This window comes from Saccopteryx leptura, chromosome X (assembly GCF_036850995.1).
Source record: "Saccopteryx leptura isolate mSacLep1 chromosome X, mSacLep1_pri_phased_curated, whole genome shotgun sequence".
Taxonomy (NCBI): domain Eukaryota; kingdom Metazoa; phylum Chordata; class Mammalia; order Chiroptera; family Emballonuridae; genus Saccopteryx; species Saccopteryx leptura.
The window spans coordinates 44876400-44902399 of record NC_089516.1 but is presented as its reverse complement, the minus strand read 5'-3'; the positions used below and the strand labels follow the sequence as shown (position 1 = coordinate 44902399).

General features: G+C 41.6%; 1 protein-coding gene across 3 annotated transcripts in view; it reads right to left on the bottom strand.

Annotated features, from left to right (window-relative positions):
* Positions 1-3866: 3866 nt before the first annotated feature.
* Positions 3867-26000, bottom strand: part of ZNF41 (zinc finger protein 41) — a 41178-nt gene continuing 19044 nt past the window's right edge. For all 3 annotated transcript variants that reach the window (XM_066356393.1, XM_066356394.1, XM_066356395.1), the window contains exons 2-5: positions 25337-25564; positions 11700-11826; positions 11336-11431; positions 3867-6537 (exon numbers count right to left, since the gene is read on the bottom strand). In XM_066356393.1, the coding sequence (XP_066212490.1) occupies positions 4487-6537; positions 11336-11431; positions 11700-11826; positions 25337-25408 (2346 nt within the window). In that variant the 5' untranslated portion in view covers positions 25409-25564 and the 3' untranslated portion in view covers positions 3867-4486. The remainder of the gene's footprint in view (positions 6538-11335; positions 11432-11699; positions 11827-25336; positions 25565-26000) is intronic.

Below are 26000 nucleotides of genomic sequence, written 5' to 3'. Positions count from 1 at the left end.
GCTCTTAATCAACCAAGCTATCCAGCCAGAGCATTAAAACAAATTTTAAATTCATCTTTTTGTGTGTATTATATACATTTATCCCTGCACCAAATGTTAAAAAAATATTCTTTCTCCATTCAATTGCCTTCACACTTTTATAAAGAATGGTCATCATAAGTATGACGGTTTGTTCCTGGACTCTATTCTGTTCCATTGATATATGTCTCTGTCCCCATGCTAGTACCATACTGTCTTGATTACTGTACTTTTATAATAATTTTGAAATTGGAAGGTGAATGTCCTTCCACTTTATTCTTTGACAAACTCCTTTTTGCTATTTTTGGTCCTTTCTATTTTTTTTTTTTTTTTTTACAGAGACAGAGAGAGAGTCAGAGAGAGGGATAGATAGGGACAGACAGACAGGAACAGAGAGAGATGAGAAGCACCAGTCATTAGTTTTTTGTTGCGACACCTTAGTTGTTCATTGATTGCTTTCTTGTATGTGCCTTGACCACGGGCCTTCAGCAGACCGAGTGACCCCTTGCTCGAGCCAGTGACCTTGGGTCCAAGCTGGTGAGCTCTGCTCAAACCAGATGAGCCTGTGCTTAAGCTGGCGACCTCGGATCTTGAACCTGGGTCCTCTGCATCCCAATCTGACGCTAAATCCACTGCGCCACTGCCTGGTCAGGCTGGTCCTTTCTATGTCTATATAAATTTTAGGATTAGTTTATCAATTTCTGGGGAAGAAAGCTTTATTGGAAATTGGATAAAGTTGTATTGCACCTGTAGATAATGTGATTTTTTCTTTAGCCTGCTAATATGATAGATGTTATTACATGACTTTGAGTTTTGAAGCAGCTTTGCATCATCAGCATAAACCTGACTTGGTCATGATATATATGCTTACTTATTTCTGGATTCAAGTTGCTAATATTTTGTTGAGGATTTTTACGTCTATATTCACACGGAACAGTGGTCTGTAGTTTTCTTGTAATATGTTTGTATGGCTTAAGTATCAGAGAATACTGGCCTCGTAGAATTGGGGAGTATTCTCCCTCATCCTCTATTTTCTGAAAGATTTTGTGTAGTGTTGCTACTATTTCTTCTACAAATGTTTGATGCAATTAACCAATTAAATCATCTGGCTTTGGTATTTTGTGTGTGGGGGGTGGAGAATTAAACTTACTATTGGCTTGCTATTGCTGATGGAATGTAAAATGGTACAGCCATGTGAGTACCGTGCCTGGGTCTCAGATCTGAGATATCAGTCAGCTGTCATGGGGAGATACTATGGTGGGACTGGAGAACAAAGAAATATATATTAAAATCATGCTGTGATATCACTATACACCCACCATAATGGCTAAATTTGAAAAGATGGGGAATACCAACTGTTCAAAAGAGTGTGGAAAACTAGAACTCATATACTGTGTGGTACAGCCACTTTCAAAAAACTAGTTTTATATACTTAAGCTAACTTCTGTATACCCTATGACCAGGCAGTTTAAATTCTAGATGTATACCTAACAGAAACTCAGACATGTTCACCAATAGGTACTAAAATATTTATAGCAGCACTATTTCTAATAGCCTGAAGCTGAAAACAACCCAAATGTCCATCAACAGTAAGATAGATAAATATATTGTAGCATAATCACACAATGGAATATAACATAACAGTGAATTATCTACCAATACATTAAACAATATAGATGAATCTCACATTCATAATGTGATTGAAAGAAGATAAACAGTGAAATATGAAATACAATTGTTTGACTTAAATAAAATACCAAACAGGCAAAACTAATCTATTGTGAGAAGTCAAGATAGCATTTACCATTGGGGGGGGGGCAGGTGATAAGGCCTGGAAGGGAGCGAAGGGAGTGCTTCTGGAGTATTGCTCATGTTCTGTTTCTTTTTTTTTTTTCAATTTTTTTTTGTATTTTTCTGAAGCTAGAAACGGGGAGAGACAGTCAGACAGACTGCCGCATGCGCCCAACCGGGATCCACCCGGCAAGCCCATCAGGGGGCGACGCTCTGCCCACCAGGGGGTAATGCTCTGCCCCTCCGGGACATCGCTCTGTTGCGACCAGAGCCACTCTAGCGCCTGGGGCAGAGGCCAAGGAGCCATCCCCAGCGCCCGGGCCATCTTTGCTCCAATGGAGCCTCGCTGCGGGAAGGGAAGAGAGAGTCAGAGAGGAAGGAGAGGGGGAGGGGTGGAGAAGCAGATGGGCACTTCTCCTGTGTGCCCTGGCTGGGAATCGAACCCGGGACTTCTGCACGCCAGGCCGATGCTCATGTTCTGTTTCTTGATCTGAGTATGTCCAGTTTGTGAAAATTCATTGAGGTGTATGCTTATAACATATGCATTGTCTGTATGCATTATATACTTTAATAAAAATATCTAAAATAAAATAAATTTGCATGCTGGAAAGAAAACCTCTTTTATCATGAGTATTATAAAAACACATTTAAGGGAAAATGAGGTGTCTATATTTAGTGCTTTTTTTTTCAGGGACAGAGCAGAGAGAGAGTAAGAGAGAGGCATAGATAGGGACAGACAGATAGGAACGGAGAAAGATGAGAAGCATCAATCATCAGTTTTTCGTTGCAACACCTTAGTTGTTCATTGATTGCTTTCTCATATGTGCCTTGACCGCGGGTCTTCAGCAGACTGAGTAACCCCTTGCTCAAGCCAGCGACCTTGGGTCCAAGCTGGTGAGCTTTGCTCAAGCCAGATGAGCCTGCGCTTAAGCTGCAACCTCGAGGTCTTGAACCTGGGTCCTCCGCATCCCAGTCCGACGCTCTATCCAATGCGCCACCACCTGGTCAGGCTATATTTAATGCTTTTAAAAAAGCAATATTCTTCTAGAGAAGTCTTTCAGTTATTCAACTATAATAAGCCATTATCATGTCTTAAAGTAAATACAATGCAAAATAAATTTATCTCATAGCAATCTATACAAAACTACTCTTAATATACATGTAGAGAATGAATATACCTTAACTAACTTGGAAGAAAAACAAAATAAAAACTTCATGTATTGAAACCCAATTTCTCACTCATGCTCTCATGCTTTTTCAAACAAGAATCTCCAATAAAGCAAAGGCCTCAATGGACATGACTGGAAGTCCAGAGTCCTGTAGCTCAGGGTCAGTCACTGAAAGGATGAGAAGTCTGTAGTCTGCAATTTACATAAATGATAGCTTTTGGGGCACAAGTTAGAAAGTATGCATAGTTTTTTCGAGTGCGACTCATTACCTGCTGCCACAGCATGGAATTAATGAGGGAACAATTAGCACCCTTAGTGTGTGATATTTAACAATTGTATTCCTTTAACATAAACCAGAGCTTTGCCTAATTTGCTGATGCATACAGTCGACTTAATATTAAGTTTTAAAATTGTATTTCATTTTTAAAAAATAAACCATGGTGACTTTTCAAAGGGAAGAGAAAAAGCAGTCCCTCATCACACTCTTTCAGTGTCTTAAATGTCAATGATCACAAAAACTTCTGGCTTCTACGAAGATCTGCATTCCCAAATAGGTTTTTCCCCTGACTTCAGTGCCCTGCAGGTATTTGGACAATGAAAACTTTTCTCACCACCCTAGAAATTTGAAAAAATTCTGGCCAATAGTGAGTACGTTTACATTCTAGGGCCGTGATGGCCAACCTTTTTATATAAACTGCCCACTTTTGCAGTGCTGGTCAACCTGGTCCCTCCCGCCCACTAGTAGGCACAGGTAGCGGAGCAACCAAAGGGTGCTGCGATTGGCCCACCATGAAAGCCGGAACACCCACTAGTGGGCGGAAGGGACCAGGTTGACCGGCACTGCAAAAGTGGGTGGTTTTTATTAAAAGGTTCACCATGGCCTGATCTGTGGTGGCGCAGTGGATAAAGCATCGACCTGGAAATGCTGAGGTCGCCAGTTCGAAACCCTGGGCTTGCCTGGTCAAGGCACATATGGGAGTTGATGCTTCCAGCTCCTCCCCCACTTCTCTCTCTCTGTCTCTCCTCTCTCTCTCTTTCTCTCTCTGTCTCTCCCTCTCCTCTCTAAAAAATGAATAAAAATAAAATAAATTAAAAATAAATAAATAAAAGGTTCACCATCAGGGTTCTAGGGCATGAAGAACTAATCAGTGTTAAATTTATAAAAACCCTTTATCCAAAAAGTGAAACGAGATTACAAATCATCTGGGGTATCCATTTCTACCATTTGCAGAAGCTTGAGAGTCCCTGCATGAATCATGAAACCAAACAAGACTAATGCCCAAAGGCTTTATTGAAGAGTCTCCCTACACATATAATTGTGTATCAACTGTGGGGTTGCAGGTACTTGGATTTAGGAGATACTTGACTTTGTCTGCCTTCTCTTTCACTTCACTTGTAGTCTGTCATATCCCCTTCCCCTGCACAATGATTGCAGCATCAGACACTCCTCTTCCCCACTCTGAAATGTCTGATGCATATGAAGTTATAATTTCTAGCTGAAGACTTTTTTAGTCACTGACTTTATAAAGTTTTTCTCCACTATGGATTTTCTGGTGTTTAATGAGATTTGATCTGTCATTGAAGGCCTTCTGACATTGTGTACAAGCATAGGGTTTCTTTCCTGTATGAATTATCTGATGCATACTAAGTGTTGCTTTCTGGATGAAAGCTTTGCCACACTTACTGCATTTGTAGTGTCTCTCTCCAGTATGAGATTTCTGATGGATAGTGAGGCGTGACTTCCAGGTGAAGGTTTTGCCACAGTCGCTGCATTTATAGGGTTTTTCTCTAGTATGGATTTTCTGGTGAGTTATGAGATTTGACCTGTCAGTGAATGCCTTACCACACTCAACACATATATTGGGTTTCTCTCCTGTGTGAATTTTCTGATGCACATGGAGTTGTGATTTCTTAGTGAAACGTTTTTCACAGTAACTGCATTCATAAGGCTTCTCTCCAGTATGGATTCTATGATGCGCAATGAAGTGTGATTTCTGGATGAAGGCCTTCCCACAGTCAGGACAAACATAAGGTTTCTCTCCTGTGTGGATTCTCCGATGCACACTTAGTGTTGATTTCTGGATAAAGGCTTTTCCACATTCATTGCATTCATAGTGCCTCTCTCCAATATGAGATTTCTGATGTATTTTGAGGCGTGACTTCCATATGAAGGCTTTTCCGCAGCCATTGCATTTATAGGGTTTCTCTCCAGTATGAGTTTTCTGGTGTTTAATGAGATTTGACTGATCACTGAAAGCCTTGCCACATTCAGCACACATATAGGGTTTCTCTCCAGTATGAGTTTTTTGATGTGTAGTGAGATTTGTCCTATGAGTAAAGACCTTTCCACATTCTGTACATATATAGGGCTTCTCTCCTGTGTGAATTCTTCGATGCACGTGGAGTTGCGACTTCTTAGTGAATGATTTCCCACAGTCACTACATTCATAAGGTTTTTCTCCAGTATGGATTCTCTGATGTGTATTGAAATGTGATTTCTGGATGAAGGCTTTCCCACATTCAGTGCATACATAGGGTTTCTCACCTGTGTGAATTCTCTGATGCATCCGGAGTGCTGACTTTCTTGTGAAGGCTTTCCCACACTCACTGCATGCATAGAGTTTCTCTCCAGTGTGAGTTTTCTGGTGTATATTGAGGTCTGAATTCTGGGAGAAGCTTCTTCCACATTCACTGCATTGATAAGGTTTTTCTCCTGTATGAATTCTCATATGTCTAAAGAGATAGGATCTGTGGAAAAAGGCTTTTCCACACTCACTGCATTTGTAGGGTTTCTGCCCAGTATGAATTTTCTGATGTGTAATGAGGTTTGACTTGAGAGTAAAGGCCTTCCCACATTGAGTACACATATAGGGTTTTTCTGTTGTATAAACACTCTGAGCTACATCAGCCTGGGGCTTCTGAGTGAAGATTTTCTCATTTTTGTGGCATTCATGGGATTTTTCTCCAGCATGAATTCTCTGATGCTCAAAGAGATCTGAATTCTGGGTGAAGCTCTTTACATTCTCAGCACCCAAATGAAGTTTCCCCCCCATGTGAATTTTCTGATGGTGGTTGAGAACTTGTTTGTGGCCATGATGTTTTCCACATTGATTATGTTCATAAGCATTTGCTCTTGTATTAGCATTCTCATTCTTAGTACAGGAAGAGCTATGAGAACAATTGTTGCCATTTCCAAAAACCTTATCAAGGTTCATTGTTGCATTGCTTTTATTATAATTATGTAAGTTTAAAGTATGCTTCAGACTCTCTTCAAATGTGTCACAGTTCTGGAGTCTTTTAATGGAAGGAACAAGTTTGGTACTCACATTAATTATTTTTTCAATGTTTTTACATTCATAGCCCCTCTCTTTAATGAATACTTTCACATGACTTACAAGGTTATTTTTGTCTTTTTGATATCTCTCTAGTTGTTCATTATCTTGCCACAATTCTTCTAAAATGGAACACAGTGAATCTTCTATGGATTGATCAAATTTCTCACAGTGAAATGAAACTTCTCCAGAAATCCTCTGTTGCTGGGTTTGCCCAATATCCTCATCTAAAAATAAAAAAAGTGAAAATACTCAAGGACCAATTAGCAGAGGATAGAGGGTACATGTAGTTCAGACAGGATGAACATCAAATCCATACAATAATGAAAATAGTAATAATGTAGTAATATAAAATTCTTCTAGAACACTCACTATATACAAAATATATATATGCATTTGTGATGCACTGGGCACTGTTCCAAGTGCTTTACACATAACAGCTCATTTAATCCTCACTAAACTCTAAGAGGTAGCTGTCATTTTAAATAATGTTTCACAGATGAGAAAATAGAAGCACAGAGAAGTTATGGAACTTGCTCAAGATCAGAAAGCTAAATAAGTGAGAGAGATGGGATCTGAATCCATATCCACTAGTAAGGGGTCTGGATAGTGAGTAGAATACCCAGAAGTATAAACTGAAGTCTATTAAAGGGATGCCTGGCACTCAAGAAATAGTTTAGATTGTTGTCCTTATTACATATCAATTCTAAAACCTCATTAACCTCTCTGCTTCTTTTTGCTTTTCTCTCTGGACCATTATGAGCATCAACATTAAACTTATGTGTATCAAACATCAATTCCTGTATCTCTATAGTAAAAACTCTTACAACACCAGCTATCTTGACATAGACAAACAGTAAATAAGTATCTGTGCTCCAACTCTATAGCCAACTGCAGGTTTTCCTTGGTCCCAGGAATATTTGCTTTTAACAAGTGTAAAATAAGAGAGGAAAAGCCATCTATGGCAGAAACTTCAAGCCATCTACCAAAACCTGTTTACCTCTCCTTTTATAGTAACGAAGTGTAGCTGGGCATTACATTGAACAGCTTTGCTTTGTTCTCACAGCGGAGTATAAGCAGAAGCGGTATGTGCCACTTAAAGGTCAGGCCTCAAAACAGTGGGCACATCTTCTCTATTCTTCCTTTCCTTCCCCAATGGACTCAACAATGACCCAATATTAACCATGCAACTGACCACAATGCTCTAGGACAGTGGTCAGCAAACTGCGGCTCACAAGCCACATGTGGCTCTTTGGCCCCTTGAGTGTGGCTCTTCCACAAAATACCACGTGCGGGCACTACTTCGATAAGGAATGTACCCACCTATATAGTTTAAGTTTAAATAATTTGGCTCTCAAAAGAAATTTCAACATTGTACTGTTGATATTTAACTCTGTTGACTAATGAGTTTGCTGACCACTGCTCTAGGAGATTGCAGAACAATGATTTGGGCTGTGTTTCCTGAGTGATGCATTAGGGTTAGGAGTTGACTTGTTGAATGAATCCATTCACCTCATGAGAGGATATACATTTATATTAAACTTGCTGTTGTACTCTTTTGTACATATTCAAAATGAATTGTCCTTGATATCCTAATTTCGGTATACTCTACGTGTAAAAAGAAATATGGTGCCGCACATATTGATACTGAACTTGGCACAGTTTTGCATTATAACAGAAAGAATTAATACACAAAGACTGAAATTATTAACATTTCATGCAGTTATCTTCCCTTTCCAAATATATTCTATGGTCTTTTGAATTCCTCTTAGCAGACACTTGAAAACTCTTACTGAAAAAAAACAAAATATACTCTTCTATCTCCCCAAATTCAATAAATTTAAATGTAAAATTATTAAATAATTTTCCATGTTCCACTTCAGAAAACTGAAGAATAAGTGTGCCAGTTATTAATTTATCGCCTGTCAACTCCAAATTCATGCTTCCTTGTCTACTCTACAAAAATGGATCTGGGTCTCTCAAAGTCTGTTTTTCCTTTGCCAGCTGGTACAGTGATGAGCTTGGTCAGTAGAAGATAATTGAGAGACATTGTAGGTGGAGGGGTTTTGCCTCCTGGTTCTAGCGGGCTCACTCACACTCTTTCAGCAGGGGCAGCTTGTCTAGCACCAGGCTCCTGCAGTGTGGGTGAGTTTGCTAACACCTGGCTCCTGATACACATGCAGTTTCCCCAGCACTCAGGTCTTGCAGTGTAGGTGGCTTCTCTAGAGCTCAGCTCTGTCCGTAATGGGTGACTTCTCCAGCACCCACCTCCTGCAGCACTAGTAGCTTCTCCAGCTCCAGATTGCTGCAGTGCACTGAGCCAGCAGCACTCAGTGGTTTGCCTTGGCACCCCTCTCAGATGCATGGTAGTAGAAAACCTCCAGCAAGCCACTTCCCCATGATCAGCTAGCTCTCTCTGGAACCCCAGAGGGCAGATTTCCAGCAAGTTCTACCAGCGTGGCAGCACAGCAACTCTTGTGCCATGCTATGAACCATGGTGGTGCCCTCTCAACAAAGCCTAGATCTCATCTCTTGGAAGCAGGGGAAGCATTTCCTTGGGTGCTCTATCACAATGGTAGAGGTACTAGTTGTTCTTTACTCCCACTATTATTTTATTCTGTAGAGTTCTCTTTACTCTTACTAGCCATTGCTTGTTATTCCAATCCCACTATAGCTAATAATTCTTTTTTGTGTGTGTATTTTTCTGAAGCTGGAAATGGGGAGAGACAGTCAGACAGACTCCCGCATGCGCCCGACCGGGATCCACCCGGCACGCCCACCAGGGGCGACGCTCTGCCCACCAGGGGGCGATGCTCTGCCCCTCCAGGGCGTCGCTCTGCCGCGACCAGAGCCACTCTAGCGCCTGGGGCAGAGGCCAAGGAGCCATCCCCAGTGCCCGGGTCATCTTTGCTCCAATGGAGCCTTGGCTGCGGGAGGGGAAGAGAGAGACAGAGAGGAAGGAGAGGGGGTGGAGAAGCAAATGGGTGCTTCTCCTGTGTGCCCTGGCTGGGAATCGAACCCGGGTCCCTCGCACGCCAGGCCGATGCTCTACCACTGAGCCAACTGGCCAGGGCCGCTAATAATTCTTTATATTAAACTTTCCCTGTTCAAATTAGTATGTGGTTTCTCTCTCCCGATCAGACTCTGAATTATATAATAGAAACAAGGTCTTAATTCTGGGGACGTTCTAAAAACAGAGGTAAAAGCCTCAGTTACCACACAGTCTAAAAATCCTGTGCTTTTCTCTAAGTTCCTGTGATATGAAGAAAGAGAAAAAGGAAAGAGCCATATATGCTAAATTAAGAGCCATTTTATGCAACAGTGAAATCTGATCACAGGGTGAAAATGTATCATCTGAACAAACAGCACAGAATAGAGTCAGATTCAGGAAGGGAGACAGTAAAAGGGCTAGACAGGAAGAAAATGTTTTTAAAAATATACAGCAAAATAAGCCCTGGCCGGGTAGATTAGTTGGTTAGAGCATTGTCCTGATATACCAAGGTTCCTAGTTCTATCCCTGGTCAAGGCACATGCAAGAAACAACCAATGAATGCATAAATAAGTAGAACAACAATCGATGTTTCTCTCTCCCTTTTTTTCTGTCTAAAATCAATAAAATAAAATTTAAAAAATGTACAACAAAAGAAACAACAAAATGAAGGGCAACCTATGGAATGGGAGAAAATATCTGCAAATCATACATCTGATAAAAGGTTATTAGCCAAGACATATAAAGAACTCACAAAGCACAATAGCAAAGCAAACACCACGACCTCCAAACCCAATGCAATTAAAAAATGGCCAGAGGAACCAAATAAAAAGTTTTCTAAGAAGACATACAGTTCTTGAACAACAGGTTCATGAGAAGGTTCTCAACACCGTTAATTATCCAGGAAATCAAAACCACAGTGATATCATCTCATACCTGTTAAAATGGCTATCATCAAAAAGACAAAAGATAAGTGAAAAAAAGGAACAGAATTAAGACATATAGCACAATATAATTTCTGTATATGAAAAATACATACTCATAAACCAATACTTCAGGCTTTAAGAGAATACCACACAAATTCAAAGATGAGCCCTGGCTGCATAGGTCAGTTGGTTAGAGCAGTGGTCTCCAACCTTTGTTGGGCCACGGACCAGTTTAATGTCAGAAAATATTTTCATGGACTGGCCTTTAGGGTGGGATGGCTAAATGTATCACGTGACAGAGACAAGCATCAAGAGTGAGTCTTAGACGGATGTAACAGAGGGAATCTGGTCATTTTAAAAAAATAAAACATCCTTCAGACTTAAATATAAATAAAACGGAAATAATGTAAGTTATTTATTCTTTCTCTGTGGATCAGTACCAAATGGCCCATGGACCGGTACCGATCCGTGGCCCGGGGGTTGGGGACCACTGGGTTAGAGCATTTTCCCAATAGACAAAGGTTGTAGGTTCAGTCTTCGATCAGAGCACATACAAGAAGCAACCAGAGAATGCATAAGAAAGTGGAACAACAAATCTCTCTCTCTCTCTCTCTCTCTCTCTCTCTCTCTCTCCTTCTCTCTTTCTAAAACAATCAAACAAACATTCAAAGATCAAATATATGTGACCAGTTGCCCATGGAAGAAGGCATAAGTAATGGATATGGGGAATTGGAATAAAAGGGAAGAAATTTTAAAAATACCTGAACGTACAGGGAAAGAATCTTAAGATAAGGGGGATGGAGGTGGTGTAGGAAGTATAAAGAGGTCCTAGATATGATAGTGTGGTATGTATGTGATTCAGGATACAGAATTGGAGACAGTTTTCTTGTTAAAAAGTCAAGAGAAGAAAACAATAGATGCGGCAGGGGTCAAAGCTAGAGATAGCTTTTAGGTATTGGAAGGGCTTCTGTCAACAATCCCCTAAGCAAGTCCAAAAGTTTAGAATTTCCAAAACAGTTTACCTTCATAGCCTCTGAAAGGTACCAACCTCTTCTACAAAAGTGAGATTTACTTCCATATCCCCTATCTGCCTGGGTCACACTCACTCACCTGAACAGCTTTGATGTGGGGTTTCCCCCTCCAACGTCCATGGTCCCTCTCCTTGCTCCAACTTGAAAATGACCTCTGGTTTGGGAACTTGGTACCCTGTCAACAGGACATGATACAAGATTGGGTCCAACTAAATGGGTTTCAGGGACCTTTCAATGGTACTTCCATTTGTTCTTCAGAAAAGTAATCACATTTCACTGGAAAAAGAGTAATAATAATAATAATGCCAAAAACGAACTGAAGAATCTAGACAAATAAAAAATGACATCATTACACACTTGATATGTACCAAAGCACTCAGCAGCTGAGAATGGAAATAGCTTCACTGAGGCCTCTGGCAGACACATAGGGCAGCTATGCTTACCAACTGAGAGCAGGTGGCTGTAGTTCTCTAGTGTCACATCCCGGTACAGGCGCCTCTGAGCAGGGTCCAAGTGCTGCCACTCCTCTCTGCTGAAGTCCACAGTCACATCCGCGAATGACACAGAGACCTGTAACAACACAATCCTGTTCAAAACAACATGGTCAGCCTGACCAGGCAGTGGTGCAGTGGATAGAGCATTGAACTGGGATGCTGAGTACTCTGGTTTGAAACCATGAGGTCGCAGCTTGAGTGTGGACTCATCTGGCTTGAGTGCAGGCTCACCAGCTTGAGTGAGGGGTTGCTGGTTTGAGTTTTGGATTGTACAAAGATGAGCCCAAAGATCGCTGGCTTGAAGCCCAAGGTCGTTGGCTTGAGTTTAAGGTCATTGACTTGAGCAAGGGGTCACTGGCTTGGCTGGAGCCCCCCGGTCAAAGCACATGAGAAAGCAGTCAATGAACAACTAAGGAGCCAGATTGAAGAACTGATGCTTCTCATCTCTTTTCCTTCCTGTCTGTCTGTCCCTTCCTGTCCCTGTATGTTCCCTTGCCTCTCTCTCTCAAAAAAAAAAAAAAAAGAAAAGCAAGCAGTGGTGCAGTGGATAGAGCATCAGACTGGGATGCGGAGGACCCAGGTTCGAAACCCCAGGTCGCCAGCTTGAGCCTGGGCTCATCTGGTTTGAGCAAAGCTCACCAGCTTGGACCCAAGGTCGCTGGCTTGAGCAAGGGGTTACTCGGTCTGCTGTGGCCCTCCGGTCAAGGCACATATGAGAAAGCAATCAATGAACAACTAAGGTGTTGCAATGAAAAACTGATTGATTGATGCTTCTCATCTCTCTCCATTCCTGTCTGTCTGTCCCTATCTATCCCTCTCTCTGACTCTGTCTCTTTAAAAAAAAAAAAAAAAAAAAAAAAAAGACATCCAAAGCATCAATAAAATGTACAAAAAGGGTTTAACTTCCTTAGTTAATCAGGGAATGCAAATTCAAACCACAATGAGATACCACTACACAACCCCTAGAATGTCTTCAATGAAAAGGACTGACAATATGAAGTGATAAAGAGAATATGGTGCATAGAGAACTCTTAACATCACTGATGGCTGTGTAAATTGGTATTATCATGTTGGAAAGCATTTTGGCTTCATTTAGTAATGTTGAAGACATGCATACAGTAGGACACAGTGATGCTACTCATAGAAATATGCCTCACTGGAATATGTGCACATATATAGCAGGAAGTATGTTTGAGAATATTTATAACATTATTCAAAATATGCATAATATTTCATGATAAAAAGGTAAAAATGAATAATAACTTAAAAAAATTCTTGTTTAATATAACAGTAACAATATCTACTATCTTTGTGGGGAAATGTTAAGGATACTTTCTTTGTTGTTTTTATTCACATAATCTCTAAGCCTATACCCCCTCAAACCAACCACAAACTAATCAGGATTATTTTTCTGTGTTACAGAGACTTGGGGTTTTGGGGAAGAGAGAACCAAATGAATGTATTAACTGTTCAAAAAATTAAGTTAATCCAGTCCTCTATTTTTTTTTACAGTGATTAAAAGCCTTTAAGCAAACTCTTGGCCAATACAGCAAGAATCCCTAAAAGAGTAGTGTCCTTAATATGTTCACCAAGTCCAAGTTGGCCCCATCACCATGCCAAATCCCTGAAAAATGCAAGATGGGGCACATATACACCATGGTATACTATTCAGCTAGGAGAAATGATGACATCGGATCACTTACAGCGGAATGGTGGAGTCTTGGTAGCATTGTGCGGGGTGAAATAAGCGAATCAGAAAAAAACAGGAACTGCAGGATTCCATACATTGGTGGGACATAAAAGCGAGACTAAGAGGCATGGACAGGAGTGTGGTGGTTACGGGGGGTGGGGGGAGGGAAGGAGGGAGAGGGGAAGGGGGAGGGGTACAGAGAGAACTGGATGGAGGGTGGCGGAGGACGATCTCTCTTCGGGTGAGGGGTATGCAACAGAACTAAATGACAAGATAACCTGGAAATGTTTTCTTTGAATGTATGTACCCTGATTTATTGATGTCACCCCATTAAAATAAAAATTTATTTATAAAAAAAAATTAAGTTAAGCCCTGGCTGGGTGGCTCAGTGGATAAGACATTGACCTGGTGCACCAGAGATCGAGGATTTGATTCCCAGTCAGGGCACATACAAGAAGCAGTCAATGAATGCACAACTAAATGGAACAAGTAAGTGGAACAATAAGTTGATGCTTCTCTCTCTCTCTCTCTCTCATCAATGAAAAAAAAAAGATCTGAGAAAAAACTAAGTTAAAAATTACCAATGAGACCAAAATGGAATGAATAGACACGAGTCTCCCATGTTCTAACTCGCTAACTACAGCTAAAAGCCCTGGACATTATATGTAAAATAAAGATAAGAAGATTGTGTCAGTTGGAGAAAAAAGGCAAGCTGACTAGGGACCTCAGAACCTGAGGAATGACATGACAGTGATTTTCCTGAGTTTTCTGTTTGCCCATATGTCTTAGACTAGGTGTTGTGCAGTCTGGCAACCCAGAATGCCAACTGACACAGACAGAAACTGCCAGGAAAGCCTACTTCCTCTAGCTAAAATACCAGGAAATGAGGCAGTATAGCAAGAAAGAAAATTTTAGATAATAATTGTTCTACTCCAGCCAAGCCTCAAAGGAAAATCTGTGGCCCCTACCACCATTCCCATCAGCAAAGGCTGATTGGGGCACCAAGACTTTCACCCTTTCCAGGGGGTAATGAGGTCCCTCCTCAGTAATGTCAGTTTATTCTAAGTGGGGATCGTGAATTTCCACCCCACCCAGTAAGGAGGTGCCCTTCTGCCTCTACACCCAGTGGGAAACCTGACATTCTACCTCTGCCCAGCAACAACAAGGTACTCATTCCTCTCTGGGATGTTAGAGGAGGCCAAGTAGGAAGCTTGAACTTCTGCCTCCACCTGGCAGTGAGGAGGAGGAGATTCTCCTTTTCCAGTAGAACAGTGTCAGAGGAAGCCTGCTAAACACAAGACTTAAATGATACCCAGAGTCTCATACTTCTCAAAATATCCAGGACATAATTGAGAATCAGGCATCATATGAAGAAGCAGGAAAACCTCAACTTGAATGAAAGAAGATAATCAGCAGACACCAACACCAAGGTGACATGGATGTTAGAATTATCTGACCAGATTTTTAAAGTATCCATCATAAAGATGCTTCCATATACTTACATTCAAAAATAGAAGGTCTCAGCAGAGAAATAGAAGATAGAAAAAGAACTGAATGGAAATTTTAGAACTGAAAAAAATACAGTAACATAAAACTCAGTGGATGAGCTCAGTAGCTCAATAGCAGAATGGAGAGGACAAAGGAAAGAATCAGAGAGCTTGACAATACAACAGAAATGATCTGAACAACAGAAAGAAAGTTGACTGGAAAAAAATGACCAGAGTCTCAAAGATTTGTGAGATTATAACAAGAGATCTGGCATTCATGTCATCAGAGTCCCAGAAGGAGAGGAGAAAGAGTGTGGGGCTGAAAAAGTATTTAAAGAAGTTATGGCTGAAAATCTCTAAAATTTGGCAAAAGATAGCAACTTAGAGATTCAAGAAGTTGAGCAAACCCCAAAAGGATAATCAAAGAAATCTATACCAAACACACTATAATCACACTTCAGAAAACTAAATTCAGAAAAAGCTCTTGAAATCAGCAAAAGAGAAATGGCATCCTACCTACAAGGGAAAAATGATTAACGACAAAGAATTGTTCATTAGAAACCATGGAGGTGAGAAGGAAGTGGCACGATATTTTTCTTTTTTTTTTCTTTCTTTTTTTTTTTAAGATTTTTTAAAATTTATTCATTATAGAGAAGGAGGAGAGAGAAAGAGAGAGAGAGAGAGAGAGAGAGAGAGAGAGAGAGAGAAGGGGGAGGAGCAGGAAGCATCAACTCCCATATGTGCCTTGACCAGGCAAGCCCAGGGTTTTTGAACCAGCAACCTCAGCATTTCCAGGTTGACGCTTTATCCACTGTGCCACCATAGGTCAGGCCAGATATTTTTCAAATGTGAAAGAAAAGAACTGTCAACCCTGAATTCAGTATCTAGCGAAATTACCCTTCATAAATGAAGACGTAATAACAAATACATGAAAAGATGTTTGACATCATTAATTATCAGGAAAATGCACATCAAAGCTACAATGAGATACCATCTCACATCCACTAGGATGACTCGAATTAAAGTCAGATAATAACGTGTTGATGACGAAAAGGAGAAATCGGAACCTTCACATGTTGCTGGTGAGAATGTAAAATGGTGTAGCTACTTTGGAAAGCAGTTTGGCAGTTCTTCAAATAATCATAAATGAAAATATATATCCATTAAAAACTTGTACACAAATGTTTATAGCAGCATTACTTATAATATCCAAAAAGTGGAAACAAACCAAATGTATATCAGCTGAGAAATGGATAAACAAAAAAGTGGTATATCTGTACAGTGGAATATTATATAGCCATAAAAGGAATAAAGTACTGGTACATGCTGCAATATGAATGAACAGTGAAACATTATGCTGATTGAAAGAAGCCAGCCACAACACCATATATCATATGATTTGATTCATGTGAAATGTCCAGAATAGTGAAGTGTATAGAGACAGAAAATAGATTAGTGGTGATATAAGGTTGGCAGAGGCAAGGAGTGAGGGAACAGGGCAGAGGAGTGATGGCTAATGGTATGTATAAGGTTTCTTTTTGAGGTGATAAAAATGTTCTAAAATTGTGGTTATGGTTATATATATTTATAAATATATATATAAAACCCCCACACACTTTGGGTAAATTGTATGGCATGTGAGTTATATCTCAATAAAGCTTTAAAAAACTGCCTGACCTGTGGTGGTGCAGTGGATAAAGCATTGACCTGGAACGCTGAGGTCGCCAGTTTGAAACCCCAGGATTGCCTGGTGAAGTCACACATGAGAAGCAACTACTATGCGTTGATACTTCCTGCTCCCCTCTGCCTTCTCTCTATATGTAGTCTCTCTAAAAAATCAATAAGTAAAATGAAGAAGAAGGGGAAGAAGAAAAGAAGAAATAATAATAAAGGGGAAATCAAGAAATTCTCAGATGAAGGAAAATTAAGAAAATGTGTTGCCAGGGAGACCAACCCTGAAAGAAAGGCTAAAAGTTTCCCACTTTCTGGGTTTAGATGACTGTATCCTTGTGATGTTTGTACCAAGTGATAGAGCTATGGACTCGAAAAACTTCTGGTTTAATTTGGGGGTCAGAATACTTCATAAGTGGAGCTGTGAATTTCTTCAACAAATGGCATAGAAAGAGTATAAAAGGGAGGGGAAACTTCAGTGCCATGTCAGCCAAACACAGCACATGGACCCTATTTAAATCTGGATTTAAAAATCCAACTCAGAATGACATTTAGAAAAAAAATAAGAGAAAACTGAGCCAGACTAGATATTAGATATGAAGGAGTTATCATAAATGGCGATGAGTGTGTTAGTTGTTATTTGAAAAGTTCTTCTCAGCTATAGAAATATTATGAAGTATTCAAATGTGACAAGATATTATGTCTAAGATTTACTTTAGAAACTTCAGCAAAAAAACAGTGAGGGGATGGGAGAGAATAAATAAAATAACAATTGTAGAATGTTGATAATTATTGTGCTGGGTGGGTTTATTATAATATTCTCCTTATATTTGTGCATGTTTGGAAATATCTGTTCAATTTTTTGAAAGTTGTTGGAAAAATCATGAAAGAAAAGCGTAATATAATCTTCATAAGCAAAAAAGGAAGTTCTCTAAACGGAAAGAGATTATAAAAGGAGTCATGGAACATCAGAAAGAAAAAACACAGAAAGAACAAAAATGTGGGTAAATACAATAGACTTTCTTTCTGCTCTTCAGTTTTTAAAATTGTGTTTGAAGTTCAGAGCAAAAAGTATAACATTGTTTGATGTGGATCTCCATGTATGTAGAAAAAATATTTTAAGACAATTTTATTATAAACTACAAGGGTGGCCCTAGCGAGGTAACTCGGTTAGTGTCATCCTGATATGCCATGGCTGTGGGTTTGATCCCTGGTCAGGGCACGTCCAAGAATCAAGCAATTCATAAATAAGTGGAACAAGTTGATGTTTCTCTCAAATCAATAAATAAAAATTAGAAAAATAAAATAAAATAAACTGCCAGGGTAAAGAGACTTAAAGGGAAGTAAGTTTTCTACACTTCACTCTAACTGATAAAATGACACCACCAGTGGACCTGTGCAGTGATGGAAGAGTTCTGTATCTGGATTATTGTACAGGAATCTATGCATGTGTAAAATGGCAGAGAATCACACACACATTGTAGCAATGTCAGTTTCCTGTTTGTGATACTGCACTGTGGCGATGCAGGATGTAACCATTGGGCGAACCGGAATGAAGGGTTACATGCGATCTCTCTGTACCATCATTGCAACTTTCTACAAATCTATAATTTCAAAATACTGTAAAATCTTTGTAACTGCCAATATTATCCTCAGAAAGAGTGGAGAATTTAGTGGACACACCAGAAAAGATCAGGATGCTATTACAAAGAAGCATTCACCTCTTCCTTATCTATCTGCCTACCGACACACCTGCCTACCTACTTATACTATGGACTTGTGACTTCCTTCCTTATTCAGCAGGTTATGATCTATTACTATCATTATTTACTTTGCAACTCAAAATGTCCCAGATTTGGCCAGAGAAAGCTCCTTCAAGCTGACTCCTGTGTGCTTTAGAAATGTCCCCATCTTTTAAGTACCTCATTTCTTTCCAGCACCACCAGTTCTTCCAGATCATTCTGTACACTCCCTGTTTTAACTCCGGAGTCAGTCATTTCTCCACTTATAAGAACAAGCAGCTCTAGCTCCTATTAGTGACAAGTGGCAAATCAAAGTGTGCTCATTGTGCCTGGGAGGCACATCACTCACTGTCTTTTCGGCATCAAAGCAAGGAATGTTTTTCCATACAATAAAATGCCAACTAACCAATGTAGAAAAATGATGAAATTACAAAGACATCATTAGGGAAACAGCAGGTAATTAATTGTTACAGGCAAAAACCATCATAGGATATTTACATATATCAAAGAATCTCCCCACAAAATAGTTATGAATTACAAAGGGAAAGATAGTAACTTCACAGGATGAGATAGCACCTTAGCCAGGTGATCAAAGTTAATATCAATAAAGGGCAAATTGATATTAAGTAACTAGTGACATGTAGCACTGAGAAAAAACTACATCGGCCTGACCTGTGGTGGCACAGTGGATAAAGCGTCAACCTGGAAACGCTGAGGTTGCTGGTTCAAAACCCTAGGCTTGCCTGGTCAAGGCACATATGGGAGTTGATGCTTCTTGCTCCTCCCCCTTCTCTCTCTATCTCTCTCTCCCCCTCCCCTCTCTATAATGAATAAATAAAAATCTTAAAAAAAAGAAAGAAAACTACATCATCAGTTCTGTGATATTCCTGACAAAAATGAATAACCTGAATCTAATGATGAAGATGAAAAAAACAAACCCAAAATGAGGGTCATTTTCAAAACCGTCAGTGTCATGAAAGTTGCGGAAAGGCTAAGAAACTGGTCAGATTAAAGACTAAAGGGGACGTGACAACTGAGCGCAATCCATAAACCTGGCCTGGGTCCTGGACAGGGGCAAATGCTGTAAAGAACATTATTGTGACAGCTAGGGAGACTGTATGTTACATGTTGTATGTTAGATAACTAGATAATACACATTGTATATGAAATAATACTAAATCAGTGTTAAATGTCTTGATTTTGATAACTGTAACTGTGGTTATAGAAGAGAATGTCCTTGTTAAGAGATAAACATTGAAGTATTTAATGGTAAAAGGGTCTTATTGTCTGCAAATTAAGTTTCAAATGGCTCAGAAAACAGTTCTAATATATCTGGGTGTACATACACACACATACATACATATGTTGAAAAAATAATGAAAACAAATGTGTCAAAATGTTAACAATTGGTGATTTGGGAAAAAGGGCATATATAATTCTTTGTACTATTCATGTAACAATTCTTATTTAAAAAAATTATTTCAAAAGAATAAAAAGTTTCAAAAGAATCAAAGTTTTAAAACTCAGTAGAAAATATAAGTGCATGAATATCATTTAGGTCTTTGGGTAGGTGAGGATTTCTAAAAAAAAAAAAAAAAAAGACAAAAAATGCACCAAGTATCAGAGAAAACATCTAATGATTCAACAATGAGTAAACGAGAACCCTTTATTCCAGGGGTCCCCAAACTTTTTACACAGGGGGCCAGTTCACTGTCACTCAGACCATTGGAGGGCCGTACTATAAAAAAAACTATGAACAAATCCCTATGCACACTGCACATATCTTATTTTAAAGTAAAAAAACAAAACGGGAACAAATACAATATTTAAAATAAAGAACAAGTAAATTTAAATCAACAAACTGACCAGTATTTCAATGGGAACTATGCTCCTCTCACTGACCACCAATGAAAGAGGTGCCCCTTCCGGAAGTGCAATGGGGGCCGGATAAATGGCCTCAGGGGGCCGCATGCGGCCCGCGGGGGCCGTAGTTTGGGGACCTCTGCTTTATTCACTGAAAGACCCTTTGGCCTTTGCGGCCCTGGCTGCCCTCCCCTTATCAGTTGAGGAGTGCAGAGCAGGCAGGGAAATCATTGTACGGGCTGTGCTTTGTGCTTCCACACTAGCAGCTCCTGGAGGAGGCAGAGCCGTAAGCGCTGGACCATGCCCAGTACTTCCCCACCCACCAGCTCTCCTGAGCACAGTGCCAGGGTTGCTGAGAGCAGGACGTCCTCCTGTGTCCCTAGCAACACACCTGACCTGTTCCCCCTTCATCACGCAAGGGTGCTCATCTAAGGAGAAGCCTGGAGTCAGGATTGAGGGATGTTCTTGTTCTGTCTGCCCATCCTCCTGATCCATACTTGCTCTCTTGGCAGTTACCCCAGGGCCGAGCAGCAGGTGTGCGGGTGACACTGGGGAGGAGCCTCGGGGCAGAGAGGAGTGCCTTTTTACCAGCCAGTATAGAAGAATTAAAATATCAAGTCTCTGACACTGTTAAACATTTTAACTACTGTTGCCTACCTGTTAGCTGACAGCACAAGCCAGTGGACAAAAGACCACTTTCACCTCTCTCCCTTCCTGGGAGTCACTAAGGCCACATTCACAGGGAAAGTGTGCAAAGACCAGACCAGGCGTCAATAGGCACAAGATGAAGAGTGATAAGATACACTGCCTATGGAATCCCGTCTTTCACTTGTATTCACCAAAATCGACTTTTCGGACCCTACCCTGGCTGGGTAGGCATGTATGGGGTGATGGAGAAGGACTGTGGAACTAGACATTTGAGTGCAAAGTTTCTAGACAGACCCGCCCAGATTCCAGCCTCATTTGCCACATATGAAAAGGTTTGATATTCTGGGCTGTTTTTGCCACAGAGGATGGCATGTGTTCCCCCCCCCTGCCCCCCAGGAACCTTACCAGGGCTTCTCATGCTAGGTGAGGATCCCCATTCCAGCTTCTCATAACTCTCCAGTGAACCACACAGCAATGTTTCCCTTCAGAGTTGTCTCAGTCCCAGCACATGAAGCCCCCTCACCCCCGGGGCGTGCTGGTCTGCTCACTGCCCATTCTGCCCCACCCTACAGCCAGCTTGGGGCTCAGACCTCCCTTCTCAGGCCTGCTTTCGCTTCTGCCTGAGCGCATTTCTACATTTGTTCCTGTGACGGGATCCTGACTTCCTACATCCTGTCCAGCCTAGCAGAGGCCTTCCAGGACACTTACTAGGCTGGCTGACTGTGAACAGTGAGTGCTTGGTTCACTGGGCTCTCCTATGGGGCCAGCTCCAACCTCTCTGCATGCTCCTCCTTGGCTGGGGGCGTCCTGGTCTTTCCTGCCCCTCTGGCTGTTCCCTATCCATCTGACTGTTCCCTGTTCCCTAGGACTGTTCTCTGCATCCCTTTACCCTTCCCACTCAGGTCCCCTGACTTCTTTCTGCTCTCTCCTCTGGTTCTTGTTCCCTCTGCATGGTTCCCAGCTGACTCTTCCTTGGTCATTCTGTTTATTCTTCCTTCTAAGTGTTTCTTGTTCTTTCTGAGTATTCCCTGGCCTCTTTCCTGATGGCTGCTATTTATTGTTTCCTCTGATTATCCCCGGGTCCTTCTTAGCCATTCTGTGTCTCCTATTTCTTCTTCCCTTTGACTAATCCTTGGTGCCTCTGACAGTCCTGTGTTCCCCTTGACAGTTGTCCCTTTAGCTAATCCTTAGTCTGTGGCATCATTCTTTTGATTGTGCCCTAATCCATCTGGCTGTTCCCTGGTCCTAATGAGCTTTTCTCATTTCTTCTAGTAGACAATGACTGTCATTTGAGCCCTCTGACTACTCTCTAGTCTAGATTCTTTCATTTCTTGGGCAGTTCTGGAATGCATTGCTGCTGGTTTGTTCTCACCCGATGCTGCTGTGTCTGGTCCATGGACCACACTTTGTGGGGTGCAGGTCTACACGGCTCCTAGTCTAGGCTCTTGACCACCAAAGTATATGCTTTCTGTGTCCTCTGTGCCGTGGTTTAATTCTGTACTTTCTTCTGCTGCATTACTTACATGCATTACTGACTACTGGCTGGGGACTCTGTTTCTTGGGAAGGGTGATCAGCTGTCTCAGTTTGTCTAAGACTTTCCCTACTTTAGCACTGGAAGTCCCCCGTTCTGGGGAACCCCTATCACCTTATCCTGGGAAAATCTGGCTGATCGCCAGCCTCTCCTTATATTCTGTAACTGCCCTTAGCTTCAGTGTCTGTTGTCTGGGGCCTTTGGCTGCTAACTAGCTCAAGAACTGATACTATGTCTTCTAAGTGTTCTCGAGTCCCTCTACCAGTTGCCTAGTCTGTCAGGATGTTATTCAACACAAGACACACTTTTTTTTTTTCATTTTTCCGAAGCTGGAAGCAGGGAGGCAGTCAGACAGACTCCCGCATGAAGACACACTTTTGATGGTCATGTCTCCCACTCCCCAATCTTCTAGTTAGTTCCTGGCACCTCTAGTGGACACCCAGCACACCTTTGCTGTTCCCTCTGGCTGGTGCCAGCCCTCAGCAGCTGTTCCTTGTTCTGTGTGGCCTCTAGTGCCTTTGGCTACTCCTCAGCCTTGGAGGCCCTTCTCTGTCTCTCCAACTGTCCCATGGATCTGTCCCTTCAGTTCCCTTTCACCTGTTCTACAGCCTCAGCAGATGGTCCCTGCTTCCTTTGGCTGCTACTCACTCCCAGATTCCTCTTTCCATTCCTTGGTCCCTGGTGCCTCTGCATTCCCCAGCCCTTCAGGTTTTCCTCCGAACCCTGGTTCCTCACGAAGTTGCTTGTCCCACAGGCTCTTACTCAGAACACTGAACCTTTTGCCTTTTCCATTTAACTGAGCCTTCTGTTTGCTCATCCCTCTGGCTGGACCCTGCTCCCTCTGGTTGCTATTTGGTTTCAGTGCCTCCTGGCCCCGTGCCCCTATTTTGAGATCCCTGACTATTCTTGTACCCTCTGGCTCTTCCTTGCTCCCCACTACCACCACTTCTCCTGACAACTGTTTCTTGTTCTCTCTGTTGCTCCCACCTCTGACTTGTGTTTCCCATTTCTTATGTCTCTCCCTTTGCACTGCCACCTGTCTCTGGACCCCTTGGCTATTTTTCATTTACAGCAAGTGCACCACGGTCTCTCCAGCTGTTCCCTATGGCTGTTCCTCATCTCGTTTTCTTCCTGGCCCCTTCTGCTTGTTTCCTAGCTTCAGTCACTATTTCCTGATCCAAGTGGCTGTTCCCTATTCTTGGGGGCATTGTTATTGGTTACTTGGTATATCTGTCCATTCCCTGCTCCCTGACATCTAATGAAAAAACCAAGGCCCTAACACCTAAATAGTATCCACCAGGATCTTGATAATTTTCATCTCTTCTTGCAAAGGGGCAGACAGCTCTAGTTGGGAAGGAAGACGTGAATGGAGAAATGTACCTTGCAGAGCCCAGAATCATTTATCTAGAATTTCCCCGCACATGGGCTGGGCAAGAGGCCATGTGCAGAAGGACCAGGGAGGACTGCATTGTTGTGGCTCCATTCTGTGGGTCTGTGACTGATGTAATGATGGAGCTGCGCCTAGCCAAGGTCAATTTTCCGCTGGGAAGAGGTGTACTACTGCTAGGCAGCAATTCATTTACCATTCAATGCCCCTATATTTTTTACTCAAAACATAATTTCAGTGACTTGGGCAAAAAGATTTAAGTGTAGGAATTTCACTATTGAAGTTTTAATCACAACAGAAAACCTGTAACACTTTAAATGGTTAAATTAATTAGTCTATCCAAAAGACATAATGTTATTATGAGTCATGTGTATCTGAAGAAAAATATTTATTGTCTAGAAATTTATGTTAAACTGCCAAGTTAAAAAGGAGGCAACCAAATGCTATGATTCCATTTTCAAACTTAAGCTATATAATTATATGCACACAGCATGTATGTGCACTCACAGCCCCACACATGTACCCTGATACAGGCACTCATACACATACAAAGGAAAAAAACAATGGAAAGGAAATATAGGTAAATGTTAACACTGGCTAACTTAGGGTAATGCTGGAATTACAAGTAATGTTTTACTCTCTTGCTTACCTGCATTTTCTAACATTTCATTGTGAAATAGTAAAATTATGAAATAAAATAAAACTTAAAAGTTTAACATTATCCTAATGACCACATGACCCTGAGCCCCTGTGACAATGAGCCTGTCCCATAGGTGACAGCATCCACAGGATGGTTTGAAGGAGGCAGTTGTCTGGTGGGGTCTGGTTCTCTCATTGTCTTCCTCTGTTTACAGAATCTCCAGGGGAACTTTTAGTAGGATACTTGGTCTGGGCTGCAGTGTGGCGAGGGTGGAGGGCACACTCAGGAGGCGGGGTTCCAGTCCAGTACTGTCAATTCACAATCTGAGCCACCAGGACAAGTCATGTCCCTTCTCAGGCCATTCTGTTCACCTTTGAATGGAGGAAGAACTAGAAGGCCCTAGAGACTGTGGTTGCCCTACCACCTTGCCATCCTCTAAATTCGTAAGAAAAGGGATTTTTCTGCCTTATATCAGGATAAGGAGAAATCAGCCAGTATCCAGAGACCGGGGGAACGGAGGTTCTGGTGGGGATCAGCTGAGTGTCTGTGCAGAGCCAGTGGAGTATGAGGGGGCCACAGTGTAATATCTCCTTGCTAAGGGCTGGTGGTTGTTTCCACCTAGACACACCTGCAACACCCTGCAGGAAGCTGCTTCCTCTCCAGGTGTGGTGTTGAGCCTCCCATCCCACCTTTCCTCCACCAGCCACATCACATTTCCCACGGAAACACAAAGGACTCTGAGTGTGGGACATCAGCCATGTGGTGCTTACTCTCAGCAGGAAGATAGTGATTTGTCTCAGGGGCAGTGAGTCAGGAATTTGTTGCTCTGGTGACCCATCTGCCTCTGCTCAGAGGCCCTGGTGATAGGTTAGGACTGTCTCTTTACGGAGTGAATTCCTGCCTCTGGGAGTCCTCTCCCTTCTCACCTCACACAACCTGCTATGTCCCTCTGCAGCCAGAGCCGAGGTCCGCTGGGGAGAGTTTGCGTTGGTTGGCATTCTGCTGAGCTTCAGCCTGGGGCTCTCTTGCTGACAACTCCACTCTTTCTAGGAGCTTGAAAGCAGGCACCTGTGGACTCAGCCAGAGATGCTGGGGCCAGAAAGAAGATCCTGCAGCCTTCACTATGGGGTCTGGTCCACGGACTCCAAGGAACTCTGAAAAGAAAGTGTCCACATGGTCAGTCATTCTACATTCACACCAGAAATGCTTCCTGGGGGCATCAAGTGATGGCTCACTGTGCTGGATACTGTGGAAAAGTTCAGTGAAACCAACACTAAGTATTAGCATAGAATATGGGAAAAACTTGTGAAATTTGTTGTAAAATGAATGATTTGATTCCAGCTCTGAAGAAGTCACTTTTGCCTGACTTTCTTCATCTTAAAACAGAATTAAAAATACTTCTCTCATATGGTGGTCAGAGTTAAATGAAGTGATGCTTCTAAAGTACTTACTCTTACTTGGCACCTGGAATACACTCTATTAATATTAAATATTGCTACTATAACATGACAGTCATATTTTATTAGGTACCTCATTTAATTCTCATATTCATCCTGTGAACTCTTATTATTATTATTCACATTTACCATC